The 26,432-nt window shown below is 47.7% G+C and overlaps 2 protein-coding genes across 7 annotated transcripts in view; both read right to left on the reverse strand.

Moving 5' to 3' along the window:
• Positions 1–163: 163 nt before the first annotated feature.
• On the reverse strand, positions 164–14,800 carry MOB3A (MOB kinase activator 3A). 5 transcript variants are annotated; one of them, XM_071727530.1, is made up of 5 exons: positions 14,706–14,773; positions 12,328–12,422; positions 4,037–4,589; positions 2,055–2,257; positions 164–1,462 (listed from the first exon to the last, which is right to left on the reverse strand). In XM_071727530.1, exons 3-5 carry the CDS (start codon positions 4,452–4,454, stop codon positions 1,433–1,435), a joined length of 651 nt encoding a protein of 216 aa, XP_071583631.1. In that variant the 5' UTR covers positions 4,455–4,589; positions 12,328–12,422; positions 14,706–14,773; the 3' UTR covers positions 164–1,432. The 5 variants fall into 5 exon arrangements, with proteins under 5 accessions (XP_071583631.1, XP_071583629.1, XP_071583627.1 ...); XM_071727528.1 differs by lacking the exons at positions 12,328–12,422; positions 14,706–14,773 and adding exons at positions 8,629–8,788; positions 8,888–9,215; XM_071727526.1 differs by lacking the exon at positions 12,328–12,422 and having other exon boundaries at positions 14,706–14,800.
• A 1,583-nt stretch (positions 14,801–16,383) lies between these two features.
• Positions 16,384–26,432, reverse strand: part of AP3D1 (adaptor related protein complex 3 subunit delta 1) — a 41,968-nt gene continuing 31,919 nt past the window's right edge. For both annotated transcript variants that reach the window (XM_071728112.1, XM_071728111.1), the window contains 11 exons: positions 25,135–25,339; positions 24,371–24,433; positions 23,653–23,751; positions 23,299–23,448; positions 23,118–23,165; positions 22,567–22,756; positions 21,365–21,453; positions 20,262–20,347; positions 19,706–19,827; positions 18,866–18,945; positions 16,384–18,510 (listed from right to left, as the gene is read on the reverse strand). In XM_071728112.1, the coding sequence (XP_071584213.1) occupies positions 18,415–18,510; positions 18,866–18,945; positions 19,706–19,827; positions 20,262–20,347; positions 21,365–21,453; positions 22,567–22,756; positions 23,118–23,165; positions 23,299–23,448; positions 23,653–23,751; positions 24,371–24,433; positions 25,135–25,339 (1,228 nt within the window). In that variant the 3' untranslated portion in view covers positions 16,384–18,414. The remainder of the gene's footprint in view (positions 18,511–18,865; positions 18,946–19,705; positions 19,828–20,261; positions 20,348–21,364; positions 21,454–22,566; positions 22,757–23,117; positions 23,166–23,298; positions 23,449–23,652; positions 23,752–24,370; positions 24,434–25,134; positions 25,340–26,432) is intronic.

Here is a 26,432-nt window from a genome sequence, read left to right on the forward strand (position 1 = left end):
ACAAAACCTTTGCACAGCAGAGCCAGGAGCACACACCCAGGAGCTTTCAGCAACCATAGGAAATGGCTCTCCAGCACACTTCCCGAGGAGTCCAAACACACCGTGTTTGTTTTGCTGGTAGAAAGTCTCTGACCAGCACACAATCACCAGATGTTCAGCAATCTGAGTGTGTATGTAAATACGACATAATTTATTGGTTCAGTTTCAGAGAACTATAGTGGTATTTGTACGAGTGTCCTAATGATAGTACAAGAAACGAGAGTCACATATGTACAGAGATTCCAGGACACAGGAAAACTTCATAAGGAAGAAGTGGTTAGTGGTACAGTTTGGTCACTGTTCAGAGAAACCTTTTTCTATTACTGTAATTGCTGTTCCCCCCCAAAATCCTAGGTAGAGCAACCTACCTACCCTGGGACCCTGTGGAGCTCCTGCCCTGCAGCAGAGGGGCTGGGCCAGGGGTCTCCAGCTGCACACCACAGACTTTGGTTACAGGATGGGTGCAGCTGAGCAGGGACTTGCTACTCAGGAAGAGGGAGAAGGCTCCGTACGCTAATGGGAAGCAGAAAATGGTCCATGCAGAAGCAGCAAGTGAGGCTGGAGGGTGAGCAGCTCAGTTCCTTCTCGGCAGGGTCAAAGTACCACAGGGAAGTGCAGGTTTTGGAGCAGATTTCCCCACCACGCCTGTCCCAGCACCTTCCTGCTACTCATTCCCACGGGTGTGTGTGGGGAGGAGCTCAGCTCAGGGCTGGAGTTAAGAGGCAGGAGCAGACTGACAACAGCAGCAGTGTTGGTTTAGCCATCAAAGACACCAAACTCCAACTTCTTTCAGAGGGAAAGCATGGAGGACCAAGCCTTGGGGACGGGATGCCAAGTGGGGGGGTGAGCACAAAAGCAGCTCTGTCCAAAAACAGGACTCACAGCCAGTGGAAGAGGTGCTGGAACCAAACAGCACCCCAAGGGATCCATGGACACCAGCATTTCTTCCAGAGTCCTCACGGAACCTCCCTTCCTGGTGGGAGATGGGTGTCCAGAGGGATGTACCGCTTCCATGGCAGCACCAGCTCCACCACATGGCTCTGGTGGAACCACCTGGCTCAGCTCACTCAGTGCCTCTGCAGTGAGGGGATGGGGGAGAGGCAGGACAGGGTGGTTCTTGGCTCTTCCCTCCTCCCAGAGCCAGCAGTTCCACCAAGAAGCCCCAAATATTTTCTTTTTTTTTTTTTTTTTTATAGAAATTACTATAAAAAACTAGTTTATCTAGAGCATCTTTAAAAAAATATTCCTGCAATATCACAGTTTTACATTGAAACTCATTAAAAATATATAGATTTCTTTTAACAAAACATCTCTGTTCTGCCCTTCAATCACATCTCCAACGCAGGGGCTGAGACTCGGAGGCCTCTGGGGTGGGAGCAGGAAAGGTCTCATCTCAGTGGCACATCCGAGAGGTCATTTCCTTCTGTCAAAGGGACAGACAAGACACAGGACCATGAATGAACAGCCAGGTTGTCAGGTGAGGGATGAAAAAACCCTCACCTTTGTTTAGTTGTAAACACCCTTGTTTTGTGAGGTGACAAAAGCTCCCATTTGGGCAGGTCCCTGTTCCCCTCACCACTCCCAGGTGCTCCAGGACACCCTGTCACTGCCCAGCAGGTCTCCTCTGCTGCTTATGGCTTTAAAAACACCATCACCACCTCTTTGTGAAGGCAGTGGTGTTGCCCTTGCTTTCCAGAGAGGGAATTAAGCACAGGAAGGAGGTTTCACTATTCCATCCATGCCCTGGACATAACAGGGTTGGGCTCACGTGGTGCACACCAAGGCTATCCAGCTGCTCCAAACACGAGGAGGCTGCTGGAGAAGAAGCCAGATTCCCCCAGCTGAAACCCAAATGACCCCACTCAACTGTCCCTATATGTCCTCAGTTTCCTGATAAACTGTGAGGCCAACCAGTGCCTTGAATTTGGGCTGAGAAGGTACCAGAGACCCCTGTGACTCCTCAAGCCCCCACCTCTTGTGCTGACTGCAGACCCTGAGCCCACCCAGACACTCACCAGTGGTTCCAGCTCCTTGGTGTCTATGAGATTAAACTCTTTCACAAAGTAGTAAAAGTGCTTGTAGCAGGTGTTCACATGGGCTTCTGACCCCATCTGGGTGATCCTATCAAAGTGGTGGATGTAGACATGGACAAAGACCCGGAAGAGCCTGGAGAGAATCTTCTTCACCACTGGGAGGAAGTTCTTGGGGAAGGGAGTACCTGGAAGGGAAGACACAACCACGAGAAACTGTCAGGGAAGTTCAAAGCAGTTCCTTAGGGCTAAAGGAAAATGGATAAAACAAAAAGATTGAGACAAAAGGACTTCTGTCTCTGGTAATTTCCAGTCCTTTCTCCTTTTCCCTTTCCATTTGAATCAGATTTTTCAAAGCACAAATTTCTTCAGTGACAGAGTGCTGCCACCAGAAAGCCTCAGATTCCCAGCAGCTGTTTCACTTTGACAGAGTTTTCTTCTACTCCTACTTGGTGTGTTTATAAAAGCACTGCAGAATACTAGATATGTACAAGCAAGTTCCCAAAAGAAAAGAGCTGGGACTGTTAACTTCCCACAGTTACCTCTTGCTCTGACAGACCTTCAGCTCTTGGGTTAAAAATTAAACCTGTTGAGGTTGTCTTTAAAGGCATCGTTTCCTTGGGATCTGTTGGCCAGGGCCCTGCAGCAGAGTGGCCTGGCCAAGCAGCCAGCTCAGTGGAATATCACAAATAGTACAAATTCACAGTTCCACAGTTTCTGGAGGAACAAGGATTACTTAAACCCCTTCAGTGCTCTGCAAGAACTGCAGGATGTCAGTTGGTGTTCAGGGTGAGGAATCTGGTAAACTGAGCTGAAAACAACTATTGCAATAAAGAGTAAAAAAAAAAAAAAAAAAGCCTCATAACCCTTCTGCTGTGGGAAACTTGCTTTGCCTCCCCAAAGAGAAAAAAACCACTCAGCCTGTAGTCCCCAGAGAGGTTTGCAGAAGAGTCCCAGCTGAAGGCAAGGCAGCAGTCACTGGGGTGACAGGAGCAGGGGTGGGGAGGATTTCAGTGTTTCAGCTGTCTGAAGCACAGAGCTGTTTGTGGCTCTGCTCCCCACCTCTGCCTCCTCACAGCAGCTTTGAGCAGCGTTTTGGGAGGGGTGGTGGAGCCCTCTGGATGCTCATGTGGCAGTGGCAGTGGCAGCAGCCGTGGCAGCAGAGCTCTGACAGGGGCAGGAGGGAGGGAGCTTGACTTCTGCATCTCAGAAGATGTGAGAGCTCTGAACGGGATCAATCACATTTACCAGATGCTTTAGATACAGAATTCTCACGTCTTACTCAACACAAAATAAACAAAAAACCCACCCCAAAGCCAGTACATGAAGCTGTGTTTGGATATGCAGATTTAGGTGTCTTAGACCAAATTCTCAGTTCTGTCACCGTGGCAATAGATGAACCACCACATCCCTCCCTCCATGCACGTGTCAGCATCCCACCCAGCTGCAGCGAGCACCCGCCGGGAAGCCCGGAGCTCAAAAGGGCAGAGTCAGCTAACACCAGCCTGTAATAACAAAGAGGTTAATTATGGAAACGTGGCCACCATCACCAGCCTGATGCAGAGCACACGCACTGAACCCATGCTGGCAACTGGCTCTGAAAGAGAGAGTGCCCATCAGGAGACCACGTCCAGCATCAGCTGCTCCAGACTCATGTCAGAGACTGACTTTCCCAAGAGCAGCCTCTTGTTTTGGTTGCCTAGGCTCAGCCTGGCTTTCCTCGAGGCATCCATGACTCCAAATAGGATCTGGTGCAGCTCTGGGCATTTTAACACTCCAGAAGAGCTCTGAAGTTTCTCAGGTGCTCGGAAGAGTTTACTGCATTGCCAAACTCTGAGAGCACAAAAAGAAATAGCTCTGCTGCAGGGGTGCCCTGTGCCACGGCAGCTCCTGGAACAGAAATGGGACCCGAAGGGCTCAAAGGAGGAGGCTCCTCATCCTCCCCCAGCAAATGGAACTGAACTCACCAACGTTGGTGGGAAAGATGTCCTCGTTGTTGATCTGTACCTCAATCCAGTCCATCAGGAGGTTCATGTACTGGGGGGCAGACAGGGCTGTGGGTTTCCTGTACTTGTGCTCGTCCTGCCAGCGGTACTCGTACTTGGGTCCCCCCGACATGACGGGGCAGGACTGCTCTGTGCAGTAGTCACTGATGGTGCCATAGATCAGGTTGATGCGGTTGAAGAAGTCCACGACGTGCACGGCCACCCAGTCGTTCTGCTCCTCCCCTGGTGGCAGCTGCACAGCAACTTTCAAGTCCAGGCCAGCGTTGAGGGAAGCTTGGGCCTTCTTGTGCAGCTCAAACCGCTGAGTTCCCGGCTCAAACTTGCGCTTCGGCCGGAAGGTTTTGTCTTTATTGAACACTTGCTTTAAAGCATGGGACATTTTTCTGGTCTGTTTTCTTGTCCAGGTCCGTAGGGATGACAGGCAGAGACACAGCACTGCTGGGCCACTTCCTGGGGCCGGGCTGGGGAGACTCAGATCTTCACAGCAACCTCCCTCCGCTCATCTGGTCCTGATCTGCAAGGCAGCACAGCAGGGCAGCGATTAGGAGCAGCTCTCTCAACAGGAACCCTTGCCTCAATCCCATAGGAAGAGATCTGGGATACCATCTGGGCCCTCGCCCCAGATCCTGGAAGCCGGAGGAGCCGGTGCCAGTTTTCCTTCCTCCCTGCCCCCTGCCAGCCCAGCTCACAGCAGAGTGGTGGCTCCACTGCCAGGGGGGACCTGGGCTGAGTCAAGCCCTGCAAGGTCTCCCTTGGGGAACCCACCCCAGAGGGAAGAGATGTGATGGGAAGGGGCAAAATAAGATGCTGAGGAAAAAAAAACCCTCCATGGCACCCAGCACAGGCTCGACAGGAGATGGGTGCCACTCACCCCCATATCCCCACACTGAGATGCCCAAGCCCCACAACTCTACCAACTGCTCAGCTCCAATACACCAAATAATTACAAAGGGTAAAATTTCCAAGTTGTCTTTCACCTACATTTACCCCCTTTTTGGAAACGAGCCTACCAAAACAGTAAGGTTATGACAACCTACATGCGAGTTCAGATCTTTTGCCAGGCATACTCCAGCAAAAGAGCCATTTACAAAGGAGTTGTGTGTGCTCTCCCAGTGCTACAGACAGGACACGAAAGGGTGGAGAGGAACAAGAAGAAGAAGAAGTCACAGCTCAGGCACCCGGAAAGCAAATATCCTGAAATAACATCAGCTCTAAGAGCAGCCTCAGCCTCTTCTGCAGGTGCAGACAGACCACAAGCACATTTTTCACTTCAGTTTAGCTCACTTCAAGTTGAAGGCTGGTTGAAAGCTGGGAGATGAGGGAAAGCTTGCCTTCCCCTTCCAATCTGTGGAAAAGAATTAGCTCCAAGAGGGTGAGATACAAGTTAAGATCTGAAAGGATGCTGACGAGAAACACAGCTCTGTTTATCTGTAGCTAATTATACCTCCTTTGTTCCCACATCCATCCCCTTGGATAATTTGTGTCAAGCTGCTCTTTGATGGAAGCTGAAGGCAGAAAGCTGTGTGTACCAAAAATATTATTTTATGTGTGCTGGACAGACAAATAAAGTAACAGAAATTAACTAAAGCTGATGCCTTACTGAATCTGGCAAATGAAGAGTTTTCACAAATTTATAAAAAGCAACTACACAAATCCCTTTTACCAAGCAGAAATCCACTCATATTTGTATTTAGCTGTAGTGTTGTTGAAACAGGTAAATAGCATCCCCAAACACTGGCAAGAAAATCCCAAATTCAAGGTCAGGACTAACTTTGTCAGGATTCAGCCCATCTCCAACAGATGCTGCATAGTGCTAATCAGTGCTGCTTCTCTGGAGAAAGATTAAAAAGATTAAAACCAAGGCCTCTTGTTTTCTTATTTAATTATAGCAAGGAAGCAAACCCAAACCACTTCAGTTCATCCCACTAAGAACAGGCTTGATGTTTCCTAATGCTGCTTTTCCACTGGGAATGGGCTCAGCAACCTCTTATGGAGCAGAGAAATCCAAACTCCTGCTGCAATACAGGGTACAACAAGCATTGGGAGAAATGAAAAAAAAAAAAAAAAAAAATTTTAATGTGGTTTGGTGAGATCCAGGCTGGGATACAAGGTGAGGTCCTGACATGCAGCACTGCCAGAGCAGCCACTGCGACCTTGCAAGCTGCTGTGGGAGAGCCAAAAAGAAAAAAGAAGAAACCCCCCAGAAAATTTGTCCTTACTGATCACAGCACAGCCACGGGCAGAGGAAGTAAGAAGCAAAACAGCCCTGAGTGACATCTGAGCATGAGGCAGCAGCCTTGGTTACCAAGAGCTGTGTCACAGCCTCACCACATCCTGCAGCAAAACCCCAAGGAGGCACCAGGGGACTGCACCCACCCCACTGTGGTGCCGTGTCCAGAGTGAGGGCAGCACCAGCCTCCAAGTAACCAACAATGTGGGCAGCAGGTGCTGAGTCTGCATCAATTCCCAGCAGGAAATCAGTCCCAGAGAGGTACTTGCATGTGATGATTTCCTTATGCTGGAGACAGAGGAAGAAATGTCCTTTAAAGCAAACAAGCCCCAAAGAAGCACAAGCATCACCCTCCGTAAGCTCCCTGGAGGATGAGCAGCATCCCTGGCACAGTATGACTCTGTTCCTACTTATTTTCTCTGAGATTTGTCTAATTCCAGTGACCCCACTGACATCCGTGCTGGCCCCAGGGTGCAGCCAGGCACCACCCCTTCTGCTGGCCAAGGAGCAGGGGTAGGGCTGCAGCTCCAGGGATGAGAATGGGGTGAAAAAGGATGGCAAAACAACAGGGGAAAAAGAAACAACAAACCTCCCCTGGGCTTGGCTGCACACATCAAGAAGCAAACACCAATGATAATCCAGAAGAAAAGTCATTTGAGCAGGGCGAAGAGGCTTTTAATATGGCTGATTTGGGACTGAGTTGTTAGGCATCCTACAAACAAACTTCCTCTTGCTATGGGCACGTCCAGGAGAACTGGGGAGCTCGACAGAGCAGCAATCGTCTCCCAGACGATTCAGCATCTGTCTGAAGGCATTAGCAAAATGAGTAGCTAAGACTTCAAGCAGATGCAGTCTGTTTAATTATGGTCTTTGACTGCAACCAAGCTAAAAGAAACATTTAGCTCTAGGGAGAAGAAAAGAAGGAAAAAAAAAAAAAAAGATAAAGACCAAAAGCATCCCTGACATTTCTTTAAGATGACATCACACGTTCAGCACCTACTTCCACAGGCAGGAGTCACATTTTGGGCAGCACTAAGATGCTGCCTTTGCACAGAAGAGAATGGAAAGGTCAGGAGCAATTAGGATCTGAGATATGCAAAGTACCTGAACGACATTTGCAGACTCCAAAGATGAGGGAAAAACCCCCATCCCCCACAAACAAACCTGCGGGTACATTTTGTTCTCTCCTCCTCTCCAGCCAGCCAAGATTACAGCACACGTCAGCAGTGCTGGGCCAGGACCTTGGCCATCCCTCCCATCACAGCCCCACACCAGAGCACAAACCAACCTCTGGTTTCCCTGCTGCTCCCAAGGACACAGGAGCAGCTGGGTGAGGAGGGAACTTCCCTGCCTGGCCAGGGGTGTTGGAGCCTGACCCTCCCCTCTGGTTTCCTCCCCTTACTCCCAGTTCTGAGCCTCACACGGATTCCTGCTGCTGGGAGCAGAGGATTGCCCCTTGGAAACCAGGATCCAGGTAGAGGAAGCCCAGGAGGTCACTTCCCTGGCTCTTGGTTGCTGTCACACACGGATCAGGGTATGAAGAAAGGAAATACAGTCACCTCCTCTGAAACACCTGGAAGCTTCCTTCCCCTGCACGCCTGCTGCAGCCATCCCAGGTGCAAACAGCACTCCTGCTGGATCCTGCCCTCCCCACAAAGGCAGAAACCCTCTTCCAAGAGTCCCATGATTGCTCTGCCAGCACCTGCCCCGAGCAGCATGAACACCACACAGGGGTTTAACAGCCAGGGATAGAAAAAAAAATACCCCAAACAAGCCAGGACATCAGCAAGCTCCTACCTGCACTTCCAGCCTCGGCAGAGCACTCCGCAACTGCTCGGTGCATCTCTGCAGCTTCTACAGCTGTTTGCAGCCACTGAGGCAGAGAGTTTCCTTTTTCAAAAGAGAGGAAAGTAAAAAAAAAACCCGTTCTGTTTCAAGGGCAGCTGCAATCCCAAGGCTCCTGCAGGCTGGGGAGGGGTCAGAGAGGTGGCCACTTCCCCCTCCGTGACCCCAGCGCCGGGGAGGTTCACATCCTGTGCTGCTGAGAGAGTGCTGAGGCAAACCCCAGTGAGCAGAGCATTTCTCCAAATAACTGATTTCTCTGGTTTCCTTTCAGGGAAGCCATGCTGCCATCCTGGGAGAGGATCCCAATGTGGTATTGCTGCAACGCATCCACACAGAGTCCAGCCAAGAGCTCCTGCTGTGACTGCTTTTAATTGGGGCCCTTTGGTGATGAGCTGGCAGCCACCCCATTCCCAGGAGGGAAAAGGGGAGCAACAAACCCCCTACCTTCCCCCCTCCAGCCTTTCTCAGTGTCACTCACCACGAACGATGTCACTCGGGCCAGAGTTTCCGATACAGGACACAGATTCACCCGTGCTGGTTTGATAAAGGAGCCACGATATCAAATCACAGAATCATTAAGGTTGGAAAAGACCTCAGAGATCACCGGGTCCCAGTGTAACATCAGATGCACCGAGTGCCTGAACTGAGAACCAAGTTCACAGAGCATGCCCGTGGAGCAAACTGGCTTCAAAAGAAGGCAGTTTAAACAAAAAAAGCCAAGAGGGACGCACACGCACATTTTTTTCATTTCTCCCCCGCTCCTTTCACAAATACCTTCCCACGGGCATTCTGCTCCAGCTCTCTTTCTCACTCCAAGATGATTGGGGGTTTCAACAATCAAAGGGGAGACTTGAACATCGGGAGAAAGGACAAACCCAACTCCAGCAAGCAGGGCTGGACTGGCACTAATGACAGCCAGTTTGGAGCCAGTTTGGCAACCAGGACATCTCGCCTTCCCAGGGTGAGGTTTTCCAGCTGCTCCAAAAGGAGGAACCAGGGTCTGGTACCGCTGCTTCCCTCGGGCAGGGCAGGGCTGAGCGTGGCTGTGTCGGGTTGGCCTTGGTCATTCCTAATCCCAGCCAGACAGCACTTCCACGTCAGTCAGCTTCCTGTCTGGCACCCAGGCCGGCCCTGGGCGCTGCCAGTGTTTTCCCAAAAGTTAATCATCCCCCTCTGCAAGTCGTGGGGTTTCTGTCTTTTCTCCAGGCGGCTGCAGGAAGAGCTGAGCAGCTGCCCAGCCTTACCCTCAGCGCTGCCTTTTCTTGTTTCCCTCCCCCCCTGCTCGCTCCTGGCAGCAGAAGCTCCTCTGGAGTTACAGGAGAGGGAGCAGAGAGTGGATCTACTACAGCCCCAGGCTGGCTGAGATGTGAGCTCAGCCTCTTGCTCTGCAGGACAATATCTACATTTTTCTTCCAGAAACTGCTTCGGTAGCAGCATTTGCAACAAACCTAAAAGAGCCGTTCAGAGATGCACATTTCAAATGCTGAATTCCCAAGGTTCAGGCAAACAAAAAGCCCTTTCTGTTTCTTCACAAAATCAGTTGTGGCCAGCCAGCCACCCCCACACCCTGCAATTTATATCTGATGCACATTTTGGAAATTCCCAAGTAAAAAACAAAGTACTGACAGCATCGGCATCTCCTGGCATTTCCCGGAAAGAAGCTTGGGAAGAGGGCAGCCTCTGAGCCATGGAATGCAGAGCCCATCTGCACAGCCTCACACGTAAGAAAAGGAAACAGCTTAATAAAAGATCCAAAATTAGTAATATTTTTCCCCCTGAAAGGCCATGCATTCAGAGCAATTTAAAAGTCAAGTTAGTTTGTATATGAAAGGGAAAAGCCCTGTCCTGTGGAGCCAGAGCTGGGTTAGGAGAAGCAAGCAGAGCTCAGGCAGCTGCCCCAGATGGAAAAGCTGCAGCACGGGGTGGAAGGCCCAGGTCACCCAGCAGTGAGAGGGGTTTTCCTGCCCTCAGGAGCAGGACTGAAGAGCAGTCAGTTTATTGCTCAAGCCTGAGCTCAGGATTTAGATCCAGACCACGAGGGAGGTTGTGGGGTCTGTCCAAGGGAGCTCACTCCACAAGGGGGTGTGGGCACCATAGGGCTGGGTGGCCCCTTTCTGGGGGGTTCATTTCAAGATGATTGGATTTCCAGCATGGGTTGTGCCCCTCCTGCCCATCCAGGCATCCTCCCCACAGCCACAGAGGGTGGAAAAGCCACATAAGAAAGCAAATTTCATAAATTATCGCCCCTCCTACTTTCCCTTCCCCAGAAAGGGGAAGTTCAGGCAGCAGATGCTGCAATTTAAAATCTTCATTTGAGAGCCTAGAAACGACTGCAGCGCGGCAGGAACAGCCCTCAGAGCTTTACTGATCCAGGGCCAATTTTCTTGCCTCTGACGTGATATCTGCATCTCCTGCAATGTCAGAGCTGCAGCTATTCTGGGAGGTTTCCAGCAGAGGGGCTGGCAGGGGGCTGGGGGCTGCATGTGGAGGCAGAGCTAATCCCCTGCGGGCTAAGCTGACAAGCTGGGTCACGACTCCAGGAGACAGGTTAACTGCACAGACAAATATTTCCAGGATAAACCACAGGCAGTGGGTGGCTGACAGCACGCTAAGAGCAGCTCTCTTTTCAAGCTCTGAGGGGCTGTATTTTGCATCCTGTTCCTTCGGGAAGGCCCCATCCAACCTGGCTTCGTCCCTCATCACAGGATCCATACGGGGCAGCATGGGGTTTGCTGAGTCCAAACTGTGAGCATCATGTTTCTTCCTGCTTCTGCAGGCTCCACATTTCTGTCCTCACTGTGCAGGGGTATTTTTGAACCAACAGCAGCTTCAGCTTACTCTGACTTTGGGATTTGCACCCACTCAAGGAGAAGGGAACACCGGTTTGGAGCAGAAATTTTGCCTTTGGTAAAACAACCACAGCAACAAGCAGGATTTTCACAGCCTGGTTATGGGGTGGAGATGGCAGGAGGTGCCCAGGCTATGAGCTCCTTCACCCAGGGGCTGAGCTAAAGCACGAGCTGGCCACACGGCCAACCTTGCCCATGGCAGGGCTAATCCCACCAACAAACCTCTTCTCCCCATGTTAGTTCTGCTTTTGGAAGAAAAGCAGTATTGTTTCTCACTGAAAGGAGATGCCCACGAGGCTTGCTCTTCCCCTCCACGAGGAGATATGGCAATAACCCAACATGTTAGGATGTCTTCAGGCAAGGAATAAGCCCACTGATGTGGAGCTAGAGATCACCCCAAGATGAACCACATCATAAGACCTCCCACCACACAGTGAGAGGAACACAAAGAAAGAAAAAAGGCCCAGACAGCAGCCCCAGGAGAAGCCCGCAGTTAAGAGGAAGAAAAAAGCAAGTATGGAGCCTTTTTCAGTGCAGCCATGGGCCTGGCTCAGTTCCTGTTTCAAACTGAAACAGGTTTGGGATGGCTGTAGCTCATTTTCTGTTCCACGGGCTCGCTGGGATCCAGTGCAGAGGCACACAGCCAGAACTGAGGCTCAGCCAAATCCTGCTGGTGCCCAGGAAACCCAGCACCATGGTCCTGGGTGGCAACGGCAAGCCTTGAGAAGAGCCACAGCAGGAGAGCAGCAGAGCACCAAGCACAGCAGGAGAATCCCACAGCACCGGGAATGTCCAGCAGCCTCACCACCTCTGCCTCTCCTCAGACTGACTCAACAACCACAAAGCCAAGCACCTAGGGGACTGCATCCAGACTTTTCTGCAGGAAGTCAAAGCTGCCACAGCACGATGGATTTTTTTGCACTGGCTTTGCACACTTGCAAAAGTGACCTTTTTTTTTTTTTTTTTCCTGGCCTCCACCATTTCTGTTTCTCCCATCTGCTCCCCGTCCCCTTCACACACTCAGAGCAACAACTCACCCAAGACCCCACTCTCATTTCATCAGGCACTTTTAGCACAATACCAGGTCCAGAGGGAAACAAGCAGCAGACCAAAGCCAGAGTGGCAGATAACTCTGCCTCCCAGGGCTACCTGGAAAAAGGAGGATAAAGATGCAGCCTAAGGTGCACTCTTTATTGAAGGTATTAGCTGGATATTATGTATTTCTAAAGATAAGCTCCTAAACCTCCAGCAAAGCTGGTTATGGATCCACTTACAGCAGCATTTATGGCTCAAAATACTTGTCTGTCTTATAAGAAACTCAAACTTACAAGTCACAGGCAATTCTTTTCCCAGATCCAAACGCTGTGTGCAGGACCAGTTTGGTTTTGCTGTTTCTCTTCTCTGACCCTACACACGTTCATGGCTGACAAGGAAAAAAAAATCCCTTTGTGTAGTGTGGCCATAGAGATCCTTGTCCCATTTACAGAAAAGGAGTCACAGCACGTGTGAGTACAGCCCAACCTCCCCAAACCACACCCATTGTCTTCAGGTGACCCTTCACACCCCAGCAATGAAAGGGCCACAACAGAGTCAAATGTGGCCACAAAAGCATCTGGCAAAGATGGATTCAAGGAGGACCCTGCTGAAGGTGCTGAGTGTGCTTCAAGCTCCTTAAGTCTCAGCCAGGAGAGCCCCTTCCTATTTCTGACAGCAGCACAACCCCAAGCAATGTGTCCACAAGAGCATCCCAGACCCTGAAAGGTGAGATGGGCACAGGGAACCAGCTCCCTGCTCAGCACCTGCACTTGGCTCCTCAGTGTAAACCGAGACCCTGAGTTTTTGCCACTGAGCTGGCACAAACCCCCAGCACTCTGCTCCTCCCTTTCTGGGGATTTTCAAACGTTTCCAGCTCACCCTCCTGCCCAAGCCCACTTCACATGTACGTGCCTGAGACAGAAAGTGTATCTAGGATATGGAATATGCAGTCTAAGAAATGACAACAGATAAGCACAGAGTTGGATGGGAGCCTAAAGGAAGCAGAGTGCAAGGACAAAGCCCTGGGGACTCTGATAAACAGGTGGCCAGGGAAATTTCACATCTCCCAGCAAAAATCCCCCTCTGCCCTGCAACTTGGCAGCAGATTTCCAGACCGGAAAGGAGTTTTAAACAAAGAAAGGATGGAAAGTGAGAACGTGTGGCCACTCTTCAGCTCCAAGCATTAGGAGAAGGGGGATTTTGCCTTGCACTAGCACCAGAGTTCATGACAGGGATGCTTCTTCCAAACATCTGTGCTGCATGCTGGACAGCATCAAATCCATCTTCCCTGTCTCTCTCCAGAGGGTTTCCTGCCCTTTTTGTCCATCCCTCTCTCACACAGGAAAAGTTTCCTTGGAAGGAGTTGAGATTATTTTACTGAAGATCAGTGCAGAGGCAGCTACTGTATTCCTGTGATCAGAGCAAGAGACAGAAGCAGAGCAAGAACTTGCTTTAAAGCTGAGTCACAGCTCACCATGATTAGAAAAATAAAAAGTGGAGAATTTCCCATTACCCCAAGTAAGACTGAAGAGTTTGAACTTCAGGACTGTACCTTGACCTATGACAGAAACATCAGCATAAATTATTAGCATAGATAGAGAGGGGCAGGGAGGAAAGAGGTGGAATAAAAATATAAGAATATCCAACACAGTAACTTCATGGTAACGCTCCTTCTCTGTTTTTTTTTTTTTTTTTTGTTCTTTTTTTTGCCTCATTATGGTATTTTTTTATTTGCTAGTAATGACTGCAGCAAGTAGCACTACCCAGACACACAAACCCTTCCAAGGGAAGGTGACACCATCATCCAGGTCTCTACTCAGGGAGGTCACTGCTATGCACCACAGCACCACAATGAAGATGTCCTTCATGTCATGCGAACAGAGGCAGAACCATTGATAAATTTGGGTTGGAAGGGACCTTAAAGCCCCCCCAGTGCCACCCCTGCCATGGTCAGGGACCCCTCCCACAGCCCAGGGTGCTCCAAGCCCCATCCAACCTTCAGCACTGCCAGGGATGGGGCAGCCACAGCTTCTGGGGGCACCCAGGGGCTCAGCACCCTCACACCAAAGAATTTCTTCCTGATGTCCAACCTCAATCTCCCCTATTCCAGTTTAAAGCCATCCCTCCCGGTCCTATCGCTACACACACACCGGGGCTCTGGGGAGCCTGGCGGGGCCCCAGGGGCCTCCTGGCCCGGCCCGAGCTGGGGTTTCAGTACCGACCGCAGCTCCGGGAGCGCAAAGTCACGAGAAACTCCCTCGCTACTGCCTTCCGCCCCAGGAAAAAAGAAAAAACCCAAAAAACCTAAACCAAAAAACCCCTAAAACCCAGAAATCATAAAAAACAAGAAATGAGAGCAGATGTGGAAGTCCCAGCTCAACAGGTTGCTGAGCACGGCCCCGCTGCGACCCCCAACCCGCGGAGCCTCAGCCCGGAGCCGCCTGAGGCGCGGGGCAGCCCCGGAAACGCACCCGGGGGAGGGGGCGGGGACGGCGACCCCCGGGCAGGGCTGGGGACCCGCCCGGCCGCCTCCCGGGCTCAGGGCCACCCCGGCCTCCCCCCCCCAGGCCCTCTGGAGTCCTTCTGCGAGCCCCCCCTGCCTCAGTCCCCTCCCCACCTCCCTTCCAAACCCCCCGTGCTCCCCCAAAGGCCCCTCCGGGCTCTCCCTCACCGGGATGCTCGCTGCTCGCTCCCTCCCGCCGCTCCGCACCGCTCCGCACCGCACCGCCCCGCACCGCCCGCAGCCGCCCCACTTCCTCCGGGAGGCACCGCCCCGGGCTCCTCCCAGGGGCGGGAACGGTCCAAGTTGGTGTTCCGGTTCCTTTGCTGTGTTGTGGTTTTGTTTTACTCTAGATTCGGTACGTTCTGTTAATCCGTTTTATTTTATTCTACTCTATATAAAATAGATTTTGTTATTTATGTAAAATAAAATTTGTTTTCGTTTACTGTGTTTTATTGTACCTTACTCTCTCTTACTCTCTTCTATTTACTTTGCTTTCTGTTGCTCCACTCTTCTTCATTTTACTGTTTCATTATTTTCTTTTACTCTTTTTTACTCTTTTAACGCTTTTATTTTGCTTTCTGTTACTCCACATTACTTAGTTTTACTTTATTATATTTTTTTAACTCGCTTTACTCTTTTAGTTTCTTTTACGGTTCTATTTTACTTTGTTACTCCACTTTACCTAATTTTACTTTATTAAAACTTTCCTTACTTCATTATATTCAACCTTTTCCTTTCCCTTTATTATTTTTCCTTTTTTTTTTCCCCAGAGCCAGGGAGAAGGAGCAGTGTATGGCACCATGGCTGGACCCCAGCCCAGGGATCATTAAGTATTTGCTGTTCATCCCAAATGCTTCCTGGCTTTTTTTTTTTCCCCCAGGTATGTGCAGAGCAATGGGTGTTTGTTGCCATTTTCATCCTGTTCCATCAAGTTTGAGCAGAGGGGACAGGCAGCCTCCCAAAAATGCCCTGGTGCCTCCTGCAGCAGGAACTTATCAAGTGGTAACGGGGCTGACAAGTTCCTGCAAGGTGTGGGGTTTGCTCCCTGCAGAGCTGGGAGCTCCTGACTGAGCAGCCCCAGTTATTTTCTGTAGTTCGAGATGATTTTCACAGGTGCTGGTCTTACTGGTAACCACTGGGAGCACCAGCAAACCCAAATGTCTCAGTTCTGCTGTGACAGTACTGGATATTCAGCCTCACAGGAAGTCTGCTGGGTTCCCATCACAAATTTCCCTGGGTGCCAGACTGAGAGGAAGAGAGGGAAGGTGACAATTTGTCTTATTTTCTAGGCATCTCATCAAACCAGAGGCCAAAGTTTCACAAATGCTTGGATTTTACCTATCACCGAGATCTGAGATAAGTAAAACCCCAGACTGGTTTGGGTGGGAAGAGACCCTGAAGCCCATCCCAAGTCCCACCCCTGCCATGGTCAGGGACCCCTCCCCCAGCCCAGGGTGCTCCAAGCCCCATCCAACCTTCAACACTGCCAGGGATGGGGCAGCCACAGCTTCTGGGGGCACCCAGGGGCTCAGCACCCTCACACCAAAGAATTTCTTTCTCAGATCTCATCTCTATCTCCCCTCTTTCTGTTTGAATCTGGGCAAGGGCAGGGAGTGATGGGATGAGGAGGAATGAAAGTCCCTCCCAACTTTCCTGGAGCCCCTTCAGGCACTGGAAGGTGCTCTAAGGTCTCCCCATTGCAGCCTTCTCTTCCCCAGGCTGAACACCCCCAACTCTCTCAGCCTGGCTCCAGAGCTGCTCCCACCCATGGATCATCTTCATGTCTTTTTTTAGGTCCATCCAGACTGGAAGGGTCTTACAAAAGGACTGCTTACAAAGCCAAAAATTTAACTTTGTTTTGAAAGTTTATTGGATCATCTTGACACAAAATCATTACAGCAGCTTGTGGTATGTTGTTTCCTTTTTTTGTAATTTTTTCTTTTTTAAGGGAATGTTGATAGCAAATAAATTTGTGAATGTAACACATCATACAGTTTCAAAATTCTAGAATCACCGCACAGGATTCTGTAAGAGAAGACTCTACATGCTAAAGTGACAGTTTTCATCCATGAATTAAAAAAAAAAAAAAAAAAAACAAACACTAATTCAGGACCATTATCCTTTAAGACAATTTTAATATGTTCAGTTTCTATTACACAAACTGGCTAACCAAGGGAGGTTGACCAATACCAACAACTACCACTCCACCAGCAGTGAAATCTGCTGCAGACAAGTGTGGTCAGAACACGAAGCTGGGCCTGGCAATGAAACCACAGCAGAGCCTTGTCAGAAACACCCTCACTTGGGAAGAGTGTAGAGAGCACAAGACACGGGTAGAGCACAGGACATTCACCCAAAGGAGAAGATGAACACTTTATCCTGTTCCCTGCACAGAGTTTTAGTTCAACTCGACTGGCCATTGCTGACCCTCTAGGAGTTGTGGTGGTGCTGGAGCAACCCAACGCCTCCCTGGGGACCTTTTTGGTAAAAGCAACCAACAGCTCTTGACCTACCTCAAAGCAAAACCGTTCAAGTGTGTTCTCAGATTGCTGGGTATGGAACAGCAAGTAAAAAAGAACAGAGAGAGGGGATAGAAAGCAAGAGAGTTTGGAGAAGAGTATCAATTGAGCATTTCTGTAAAAGGAGAGGGTGACATCCCTTTCTAGTCAGTGATTCCACATGATTTCATTAGTGCAGAATTGGTAGACACCTCCCCCTTTCTGAGGTCACCTGCTCCAGACCCAAGTCTGCAGCTCCTCACAAGGGCCTTGATGCTGCTGCCCAGGCTGGAAGGTTCTGCTGCAGGGACCCAATTGGACTTCAGCTTCAAGATCAGCACCCACCTGCTGGGAGGACTACGGGGGGGAACCGAGGCAGCACCACATCTCTGATGTCACAGCACAGAGGGGGGGGACAGGGCTGTACCTGCAAACTGTTCAGAGCACAAGGGGTTACACACAGGGCCACTTCTCTAACCTGGTAGTGGTCAACCTCAGCTGGTGAGCAAAATGATAAAAAAGCAGGAACAGACCCCTTTGGATTTCCAGTTTCTTGCTACACTTTAACTTTTCAGGAATGTGAAATTGAAGTGGACTCATAAAACACATCAGCAGACACTGCTCAAAGGGGAGAGGCATGATAGACTCCATTTGCAGGGGTGGTCAACAGGAGCAGAGAACCAAACAGTAACACTTCCAGCCTGTTTCATGCATTCACTCTCTTCTCGGCTTTCACTAAAAGAAGGTTAAGGCTCAAGGCAACTACTATAAACAAAACTCCAACATCCCAGTTCTCACAGGGCTCATTTGGATTAGCTCAAGGAGATGAAGGATGTTTATATGCTGATCACAATAGATCTTGAAATAATAATAATAATAAATCATATATATATATTAAAAAAAAAAAAAGAGGCCTTCAGGTCCAGCACCAGCCTCTGCTAGAAATATACATCAACTACAGCAGCCCTGAAGACATATTCCATGGCTAAGGATCAAGTCAACCTTCCCTGGCAACAAGCACAAGCAACAGACTCTGTGCTACTGTTGAGAAAATTCTGCTTAGTCCACCGTCCCACGCAGATGGCAAGGTTTATGGGATTACCATGAGCTGCTGAATAAATAGCATCCCTCCCTCCTCCAGTCATGTCACCAGGATCTCTTTGGGCTAGAAAGGGTTAACACCACAGTCTGTAAAAAGTTTTGAAATAAAAAGGTAACATACAGCCTTAAAATGTCTAAACTGCAAACAATGGTGGAGTTAACTGAAAAGCACGTGCCCAGGATAGTACATGCGTACGAGGGAGAAACTTAACACTTGGGTCTGCTCTCTTTACACATCAGGTGTGTTTCTTGTAGTTGGAGTATTCTGTAAGGAGTATTCAGCACTTGGACAATGTCTCTTTCATCTCATCCAACAAGTTGCTAAGCAGGGTGGAATCATTACATTTCCCATCTATGGATACAGAGTTCTCTCCCTTAAGAAGAGAAAGAAAAAAAAAGAAAGAAATCCATTAGGTCCTCTCCTAAGTGGAGACAATTTTATTCCCAGCCAAGCTCAAGGACTGGAAACAGCCAAGTGGCCAGTTTGGGGGAAGCCCTCAGTGCTCCTCCTACCCACCAGAAGCCCAGGCATGAACTGGGCAACAGAAAACCCCAGGGAGGTACCAGCTTGGCAGCAGCAGAGTGAAAACTGCTGGATGGGCCAGAATTAAATGGCCCTTGGTGTCCCTGAATGATTTAGGCAGGAATATTTCCCTTTTTCTGTTAAGACAGGAAAGGCTGGAGGTTTAGCTTCTCTCAGGTCTTGTTTCAGGGGCACAGTGCTCTCACCTTTTTTACCAGCAGGCAGACATGATGGCCTTGGATAGAACGACTGTACATGGATGCACAGGAATCGACGCGTTCCACAACTACAAAGAGAGCAGGAGGTCTCATTCAGTGGGACAATTTTGAATAAAAGGTTTGCTTCACGTGAAGGGGAACTACTGCTTTGCCTGGCCACAAGGAAGAGAAGCTTTTACTTAGTGAGGGGAGGAGAAAGTCGTCAGGGTTAAGATGATGTATGTGCCTGGCTCCTGTTTGGGATATTTCACAATAATGAGGTTACTCATTTGTCTTTTAAGTAAGCTGCTAATATTTCATGGCAAAAATGCTGATCAGCACGTAGCTCACTTCCCCAGAAACACTTTCAGTGAGGCAATGTCTAATAGGTACACCAGGGCATGATGAAACAGCCATTTGTTTTGCTTCAGCCTGTGCTTGTGTTTTAATTAGTGGGTCCAAACTTGAATAGGTCGTGCTCTCCCTTACTGAAAGGAAGCATTGGGAACAGAGAGAGGTTGAAGCACCACAAAGATCAAACACACCCTCCAGAGAACAGTTACAGCCCTCTCTATCAGCAAGCTGCTCCCATGATACCTGCCACATGCCTCAGTGGGCTGGAGGAAAGCCACAGGGACAGAAGGAGAGTTATTTTGAAGAACACAGAATGCTTTGAGCATACCAATGTCTCACAAAACTGAAAAAAACCAACTCCTTTCCCAAATTTATTTCATCTGGACATCACCAGCTTCTGTCACTATAAGGCCACAGAGTATTGCACTTGCTGAGAACAGTAGAAATTTTAGAATATGAAATTATGCAGAAGGTTCTGCACTGAGGAAGACTCACCTGAAAAATGATGATGAAAACAGATCTTTGCCAGTAGATGTTGGAAGGAAATGCTAATTCCATCTACTTTAATAGAATTCATGTGCAGATCTCCAGACTCTAGGAGCTTGGCAAAAGCATCACTGCAAAACAGGAAGGAAAGTAAACATTTGTGGTAGAAATTCCAGTGTCAGCTGCCACATGAGCCCCATGCAGACCTTGAGACATCTCAGGATGCAGAAGTTTAACTACTCCCAAGCTCCAGAAAAATGGGTTCACAGCAAATATGGAAACCATACTCAACTCCACTGGAGTACCCTATAACCTCAACCAGAGCTACTTCCCCACAGCCAGCTCACAGGGTACACAGCTCCTTCTTCAGAATCACCCGAAACACGTTGCTAGACGTATTTTAACAGTCAAACATTCCACGAGGTAACTGAACTGTAACCAAAGCAATCACAAGCAGCCAGAGTCAGAAGCACACTGTGTATCTTGCAGAGATGGCCTCCAGCCAAAGCTCAGCTTCACATGGGTGGCAAAAGCACAGGTGTCGTGGCCCCTGCATGGCACTTACCTATAGCAAGGCGTCGTGATCAAGTATGAAGCGCAACTGAAGTGCAATTTGAAATCTAGTTTTTCATGGGTTGAACCTTCATCATTCTGCAACAGGTCAAAGGAAAGGAGATGAATGGGAGCCCCAAGGCACAGCAAGAGGAGGCACCACCCCCAACCTACCAAACAGGCACCGATGAAGACTTAAGGCTCAGTTCTCTTTGCTACACCCTGGCTGGGCCTGAAGGATGGGTCTGAGAACCATCACGCTACCCCATCAGGCCAATGAGAGGCAAGGGTTGGGGAGCAGGGTTGATAAACACACCCTGAGCAGATAAGAGACACAACTGGAGGGAGCTGACTTGCATTTTCAATTGCACCTTGCTGGAATCAATTGAGCAGCTTGAATTTAAACTGACACTTGGAGATGTGGTGTTATGGTTCGCTATTTCCCAAGGAAAATAATAAATTAATATCTCCCAGATTCTTAGGTACTGAAAATAGGGCTGGCATGCTATTTTTAAGAAAGCCTTAAAATAGAGATCATGGCTGACTCAGAAGTAGCCACAACTGTCTCCATTCATTTCCTTCAAGCTGTTCACACAGCTCCTTCATTAATAATTCCACTGAAATAAGACTAGAAACCCAATCTTATGCAGGTCAATACTAAACAGTACCTCCAGCTGACCTCACTCTTGTTCTGGGTTTCCATTCTTATTAACCATATCTAATTCTTTATGGTTTTCCAGCCTTGGACCAGGTAGCAGTGTCCAGCTGATCTGTGGGTAACAGATCAGAAGGAACAGGCTCTGGAGGCTGCATCTCTCATCAGCCAGGTAACCTCCTCTCCTGCACTGAGTTTCCAGCTGGCAATGTGGCAAATGTGTTCAGGCTGCATCGCTCACACGCTGCCAGGAATGACAATTTAGGACATGCTCACACAGTATTTGGGACACTCTTTGCACAAGATGTCATGTAAAAATACTTCTCACATCACAGAATGGGCTGGTGCAGCAGAGATGAAATGATGCCTAAAAAAAAAAAGCTCTAAAGCAGTGCTTTCCACCCAAGTCAAGCTCCCTTATGCAGTTCCAAAGGAAGCACAGAGTTTGAAGCTGCACTTACTTTGACTATAAAGGACAGAGTTCCTTTTAACTTCTGAGCCATAACAATACTCTGAAGTGTAAACACAAACTGGGCTTCATTAGAGATTCCTAGCATGAAGAGAGAAGAGGGAGAAGTCAGGCCAGAAAATGGTTTCCATATCTAAGTAATGGTTAGAATAAACAAATCAGTTGGAGCTAAGCTTTAGGTATTGACTATTTCTGAACAAGGTTTGAAGTGTTCCACGGAGCTGGGAGAGAGATATGCACAGTTCCTGCTGTGAATTAACAATGTTAAAGCACTTTGCTCTTGGGTCTCTGAAAAGCAGCAGTGAGAGCTGGCATCTGCTAGAGGTTATTGAGTGCCTGGACAAAGTATGTCACAGTGGCAATATATTTAATCAGTTTGTGTAATACACACATTTCCAATTAGTGTTCAGAAATAATTTGCATTCTAATGTTTCCATGTTCTTTTTTTAATATACAAGTCTGTGTCAAGAACTTCTTGATACAGAACATAAAAAAACCCATGCCCCACTGCTTCCCATGGGGGATCTGAATGCACCCAGAAGCCACCAAAAGCCAGAAGACTTCTGGGAGCTGTGAATTTCAGCATTCAAATTAACTCGTTGGCAAGGGAAGTAAAAATTTGTAGAAACTCAGTGACCTTCTGCACTATTGCACCATGGCTGGATGATGCCATGATCCTTCAGCTCCAAGTCTAATATTTCTTAAGGCCTCAGCTTCTCATCCAGAAAAACACACACAGAATTTCACTGCATATGGACTTTGCCATTAAAAGAGGGGGACGATGGCTCAAGAATAAATCCAGAGGGGATTCTAACAGTTCAAGAACCTATAGCTTTGTTTCATTTTAAGTCTCATAGCAAACTCCTTGTGAATTTGGGATTCCAGTAGTGATGCTGGCACATTCAAAGGTGTGCCAGCCTGCAGTCACCTGACAAAGGAACTTGGACATTCAGGCAGCCAGTGCTACATGACAGACTTTGCTCTTGCTGTACAGAACTGCCTGTTTTTACAGCCACACTGTAAAAAGACTTATCCTCTCCAGTGAATTGTGTGAAAACCCAGTGAACACCCAGGCAGAGGGACACACTTCTTTCTGGAAAAGACCAAGTAGCAAGGAGTTCCAACAATTCTTTCCACAGGAGGGCAGTGCAGGACTAGACATCCTCCAAGAACCCTGTGCAAAGCTGAGCGTACCAGGGGGCAGCTGGAAGGGCACAGGGATCCCATCGTGTACTGATGATCCTTCTGGCCGGAGCATTTTAGTGTTGAGAGAGTCCAGGACATTTAGTTCCATGCTCTTAAGAAAGCTGGTGCTTTTGTTCTCAAAGATAACAGAGACAGTAACTTGGCTATCATTCTGGAGGTTTCCTTGAATATCATAGGTCTGCAAGTGAAGGGAAAAAAAATATATCACAGGAAAGATTCAGAAACTTCAAACAGCAGAGCACCAGAGCAGAACACAGCATCAGAATAAAGCAGATTTCAAAGAGAAGGAAATTTGGTACAGCTACAGAATAATGGAAACCACACTGGTGATCAGGCCCACAGTACTGTTAAGGGGTGGGAAAATATCTACCTAAAAACTTAAATGGGACATCCAAAGGAATGGAAATGGAGCTTTATGTTTTGCCTCCTAGAATTTAAACAGTTCTTCAGTTAGGAAGAAGTTGCTATACTATCCCCAGCACATCCCCTCTTCTCTTAGAGAACACAAAACATCTGGATTTGAATGCAACAAACCTCACCATTTTAATGTATGGATTTTCAGCAAGGAGGCGGTAACTGGACATAGGCTGGAAAACAAGAAAGAAATCAGTCACAACATAATTCATTTCTCTGAAAAGAGCTGTCATCCTCCTCCTTCCCAGACCAGTTTAGCTCCTGCTTTTTCCCCAGGGCAAGTGCTGCCAGGGCACAGGTACTCACTGGTAGTGGTTCATCATCTAGTGTTCCATTCTGCACTGACTCTGTTGTCTCCTCCTCGCTGTGATGACTTTTCTTTTTGGATTTCTTTTTATCCTTTGACTTCTCTTCCTTCTCTTTCTTGTGCTTTTTCTTCTTATGCTTGGAGGATTTCTACCAGGAAGAACAAGAAACTACAACAAACCCTTAAAGAATCCCTACGTTCCCAGCCATTACATCAGGACACCTCCCTACAAATTCCCACTCTATGCAGCCTTAGGGGTGACTGAACATAATTTCCCATTCCTGCAGAGTTTTTAAGGAATACAAGACTCTAACAAAGCATGGCTAAGGCCGTCAGCAATTCAAGCCACTTACCTTTCCTTCATCCTCCTCCTCCTCATCTCGCTCTTCCCTTTCTTCCTTTTTTACCTCTTGAAGTTCAGCCCCAACAGCAGCACCCACTTCAGGCTCACTCTGAGAAGATGAGCAGGAAGATTATGACACTAACAGAATGCAGTTGAAACAACTGATCCCACACTAAAAGAAATCTTCACAGTGACACTCCCTTCCACAGCAATTGTTACTTTAAAATTTACATTTCACTGACACCAAGCCTTTCATTTTTATGTCTATGAAACCCAACAAATAGGATCACCTCAAGACAAGATCCAAAAGATCTCCAAGGAATCCATTCCCTTATATTCCCTGTCTCTTCCTTAAAATCTCCCATTCAAATTCAAAAGGTTTTCTTTCAGACTGCCTCTCTCAGGTCTATTCATTCTGCTCGTGTCTCCCTCACACTAGGAAATAAAAATCATACAGTATTATAACATTAAGACCCACCAATAATATTAAAATCCACCAGGCCTGTAGCTGTACCTGGATTCCTATCTACTGATCTTTGCAGCAGAATGAGCTTGGAGACTCTCATTACAGAGTCTGGGAACTGGGGAGATAGAACATCATTGCTTCCTAGCAGTAAGTTGAGGAGATGAAGCCTGTCTTTCCCTCCTCTCCTGCAGCATGACAAAGCTCTCACAGCTAAGATGCCATCACAAGAAAAAGTTTCCAGTGATGTGGTTAAAACATCTACCTGTGGCTGGGTAGTGGAAGCAGGTGGTGGAGCAGTGGAGAGCCAGAAATCCAGGTCTTCCCCCTGTATTGTAAGAGAAAACAAACCCACTCTGGTTTGCTTTGATACCTCATACAGCCAACAAGCAAATGAACAATTAAGTTAAAACCCTAATTTTTGTGGAAATACCTCACTCTGGAATGCTCATACAGAGGCTGCAGTACATTTAGGAGCAAACAGTTGAAGAGGCTTAGCCTGAGCCTTGGAGCACAATTCCAGACCTGGACATAGGTGACAGCAATTGCAAGTGACCCTGCATGTGACAGCCACTCCAAGCACATTGGCCACATCCAAGAGAAAAACTGCATCTCCACTGAGTGGGTAGCAAGAAAAACAACTAATATCAGGTTTTATAGCTGGAAGAGTCTGGAGTATATAAAGGACAGGATGGGGAACAAAAGTAAGTTTCAGGTATTTTGCTACAAACTTCCTAATTTTAAGAACAGACAAAGTATCAGTGCAATCAGCTTCCAAATCAGATCTGGAAGATCTGCTGTGTAGGCTGGAACTCTGCTAACTTTGGAGGCTAAGTAAATGTTATTTTTATTAACAGAAATCTTCAAATATCTGCTTTCATGGCTGTAAAAACTTAAGGAAATAAAAGCCAAAAAGACTCAGCTGTTTGACTTGTCAAATGTGACTGTTCCTAAGCAACAAATAAAACATGGCCAGAAATATGGCCTGCAGTAGCAGTTTCTAAAATAATGCAAGTCTTGGAGAATTACCTTTTTTTCTTCTTCCTCCTCTACTACCTTTTTCTCCTTCTCTTTCTTCTTTCCTTTGTCTCTCTCTTTTTCTTTGTGTTTCTTTTCCTTCTTTTTGGGTTTCTTGGTCTTCTTCTCTACTAGAGGAGCTTCTGAGTCTGGTGACTTCAGGGTCTCAACATTTCTGTGTCTCTGCACTGGCAGCTTCTCACTGTCTGCTAAGGGTCTTAAAAACAAAGAGACCATAACCCTTCTGCAAAAATTCTCCATTAGCTTAGATTATCTGCTGGATGTTCAAGACATGGTTTGCTTTTTTTTTAACAGTTGGTCCCCAAGTTATTAAATCAGCACATAACTTTTTCTCCCTGAAGTTTATTTATCTAACTGCAGACACTGCTCATGAGGGTTTCAATTTAATAAAAACATATTGAATGTTAATGACAGCCAAGCTCTTGCTGGTACCTGGTCACTCTTAAGAAATGGTAGCTACAGACTGAGTACAGGCTACTACAGGCTGAGTAACAGTAACACATACAGGAGAACACACACACACTGTTACCTTGCATTTCTGTGAAACTGCTCACAAAGGAAGATGGAGCAAAGAGGTGACACAGGAAACATTTGCAGCAGTGTGGGACTTTAAGCAGTGGAATGATAGCACGGCTCAAACAGCCCTTGAAGGTGGGGGGTTTGCTGTTACTGATAAATAGATCACTCCAGCTGGAAATTATTGTAAGCAGTAAATTGTTTCATTTTGGAAGTTTATGCTGTGAATCTGTACTCTACCATTACATTCAAGAATGTCATATTTAATTCCAGATACCTGTTTCCAAAGAGCATGAGTACTGGTTTTGATTTACACTGTAGCATAAAGCTGTTGCTTGGGAAAAAAACATCCCAAGTATTTCTGCATTCTTGTTGAACACTGTCCAAAAGTCAGTGGGAAGTTCACAGATAGTCTGTTTTTCTATTTCAAGAGCTTTTATCTAATGTTAATTTTCATGTTTGAGCAGCAAACATCTGTTCAGGAGGATTGCTAATGATTTCACCTGCCTTTTTTTTTTTTTTTTTTTTTTTTTTTTTTTTTTTTTTGCTTATATTGCCCTAGAGGTGTGCAACAAATATGTGGATGTGGCACTTCTGGGCATGGTTTAGTTGGCAGGGTGGTGTTGGGTTGAGGACTTGATCTTAAGAGTTCTTTTCCAACCTGAATGATTCTTTAAGAACTGGACCCAATTGATTTTTCACTTTGAAACAGACACTGCAAGGGTGACATGGACCCCATCTGTTTGAACAGTGAACAGATCTCATCTTTAAGC

This window comes from Heliangelus exortis, chromosome 28 (assembly GCF_036169615.1).
Source record: "Heliangelus exortis chromosome 28, bHelExo1.hap1, whole genome shotgun sequence".
NCBI lineage: Eukaryota > Metazoa > Chordata > Aves > Apodiformes > Trochilidae > Heliangelus > Heliangelus exortis.

Excerpts from the sequence above, each read along its gene's own strand:
- MOB3A (XM_071727526.1), bottom strand. The coding sequence starts at position 4,454 with ATGTCCCATGCTTTAAAGCAAGTGTTCAATAAAGACAAAACCTTCCGG. Across the intron at positions 2,258-4,036 it reads CATCTTTCCCACCAACGTTG|GTACTCCCTTCCCCAAGAAC; the intron begins GTGAGTTCAGTT and ends CTTCCCTTCCAG. Across the intron at positions 1,463-2,054 it reads CCAAGGAGCTGGAACCACTG|AAGGAAATGACCTCTCGGAT; the intron begins GTGAGTGTCTGG and ends TCCCTTTGACAG.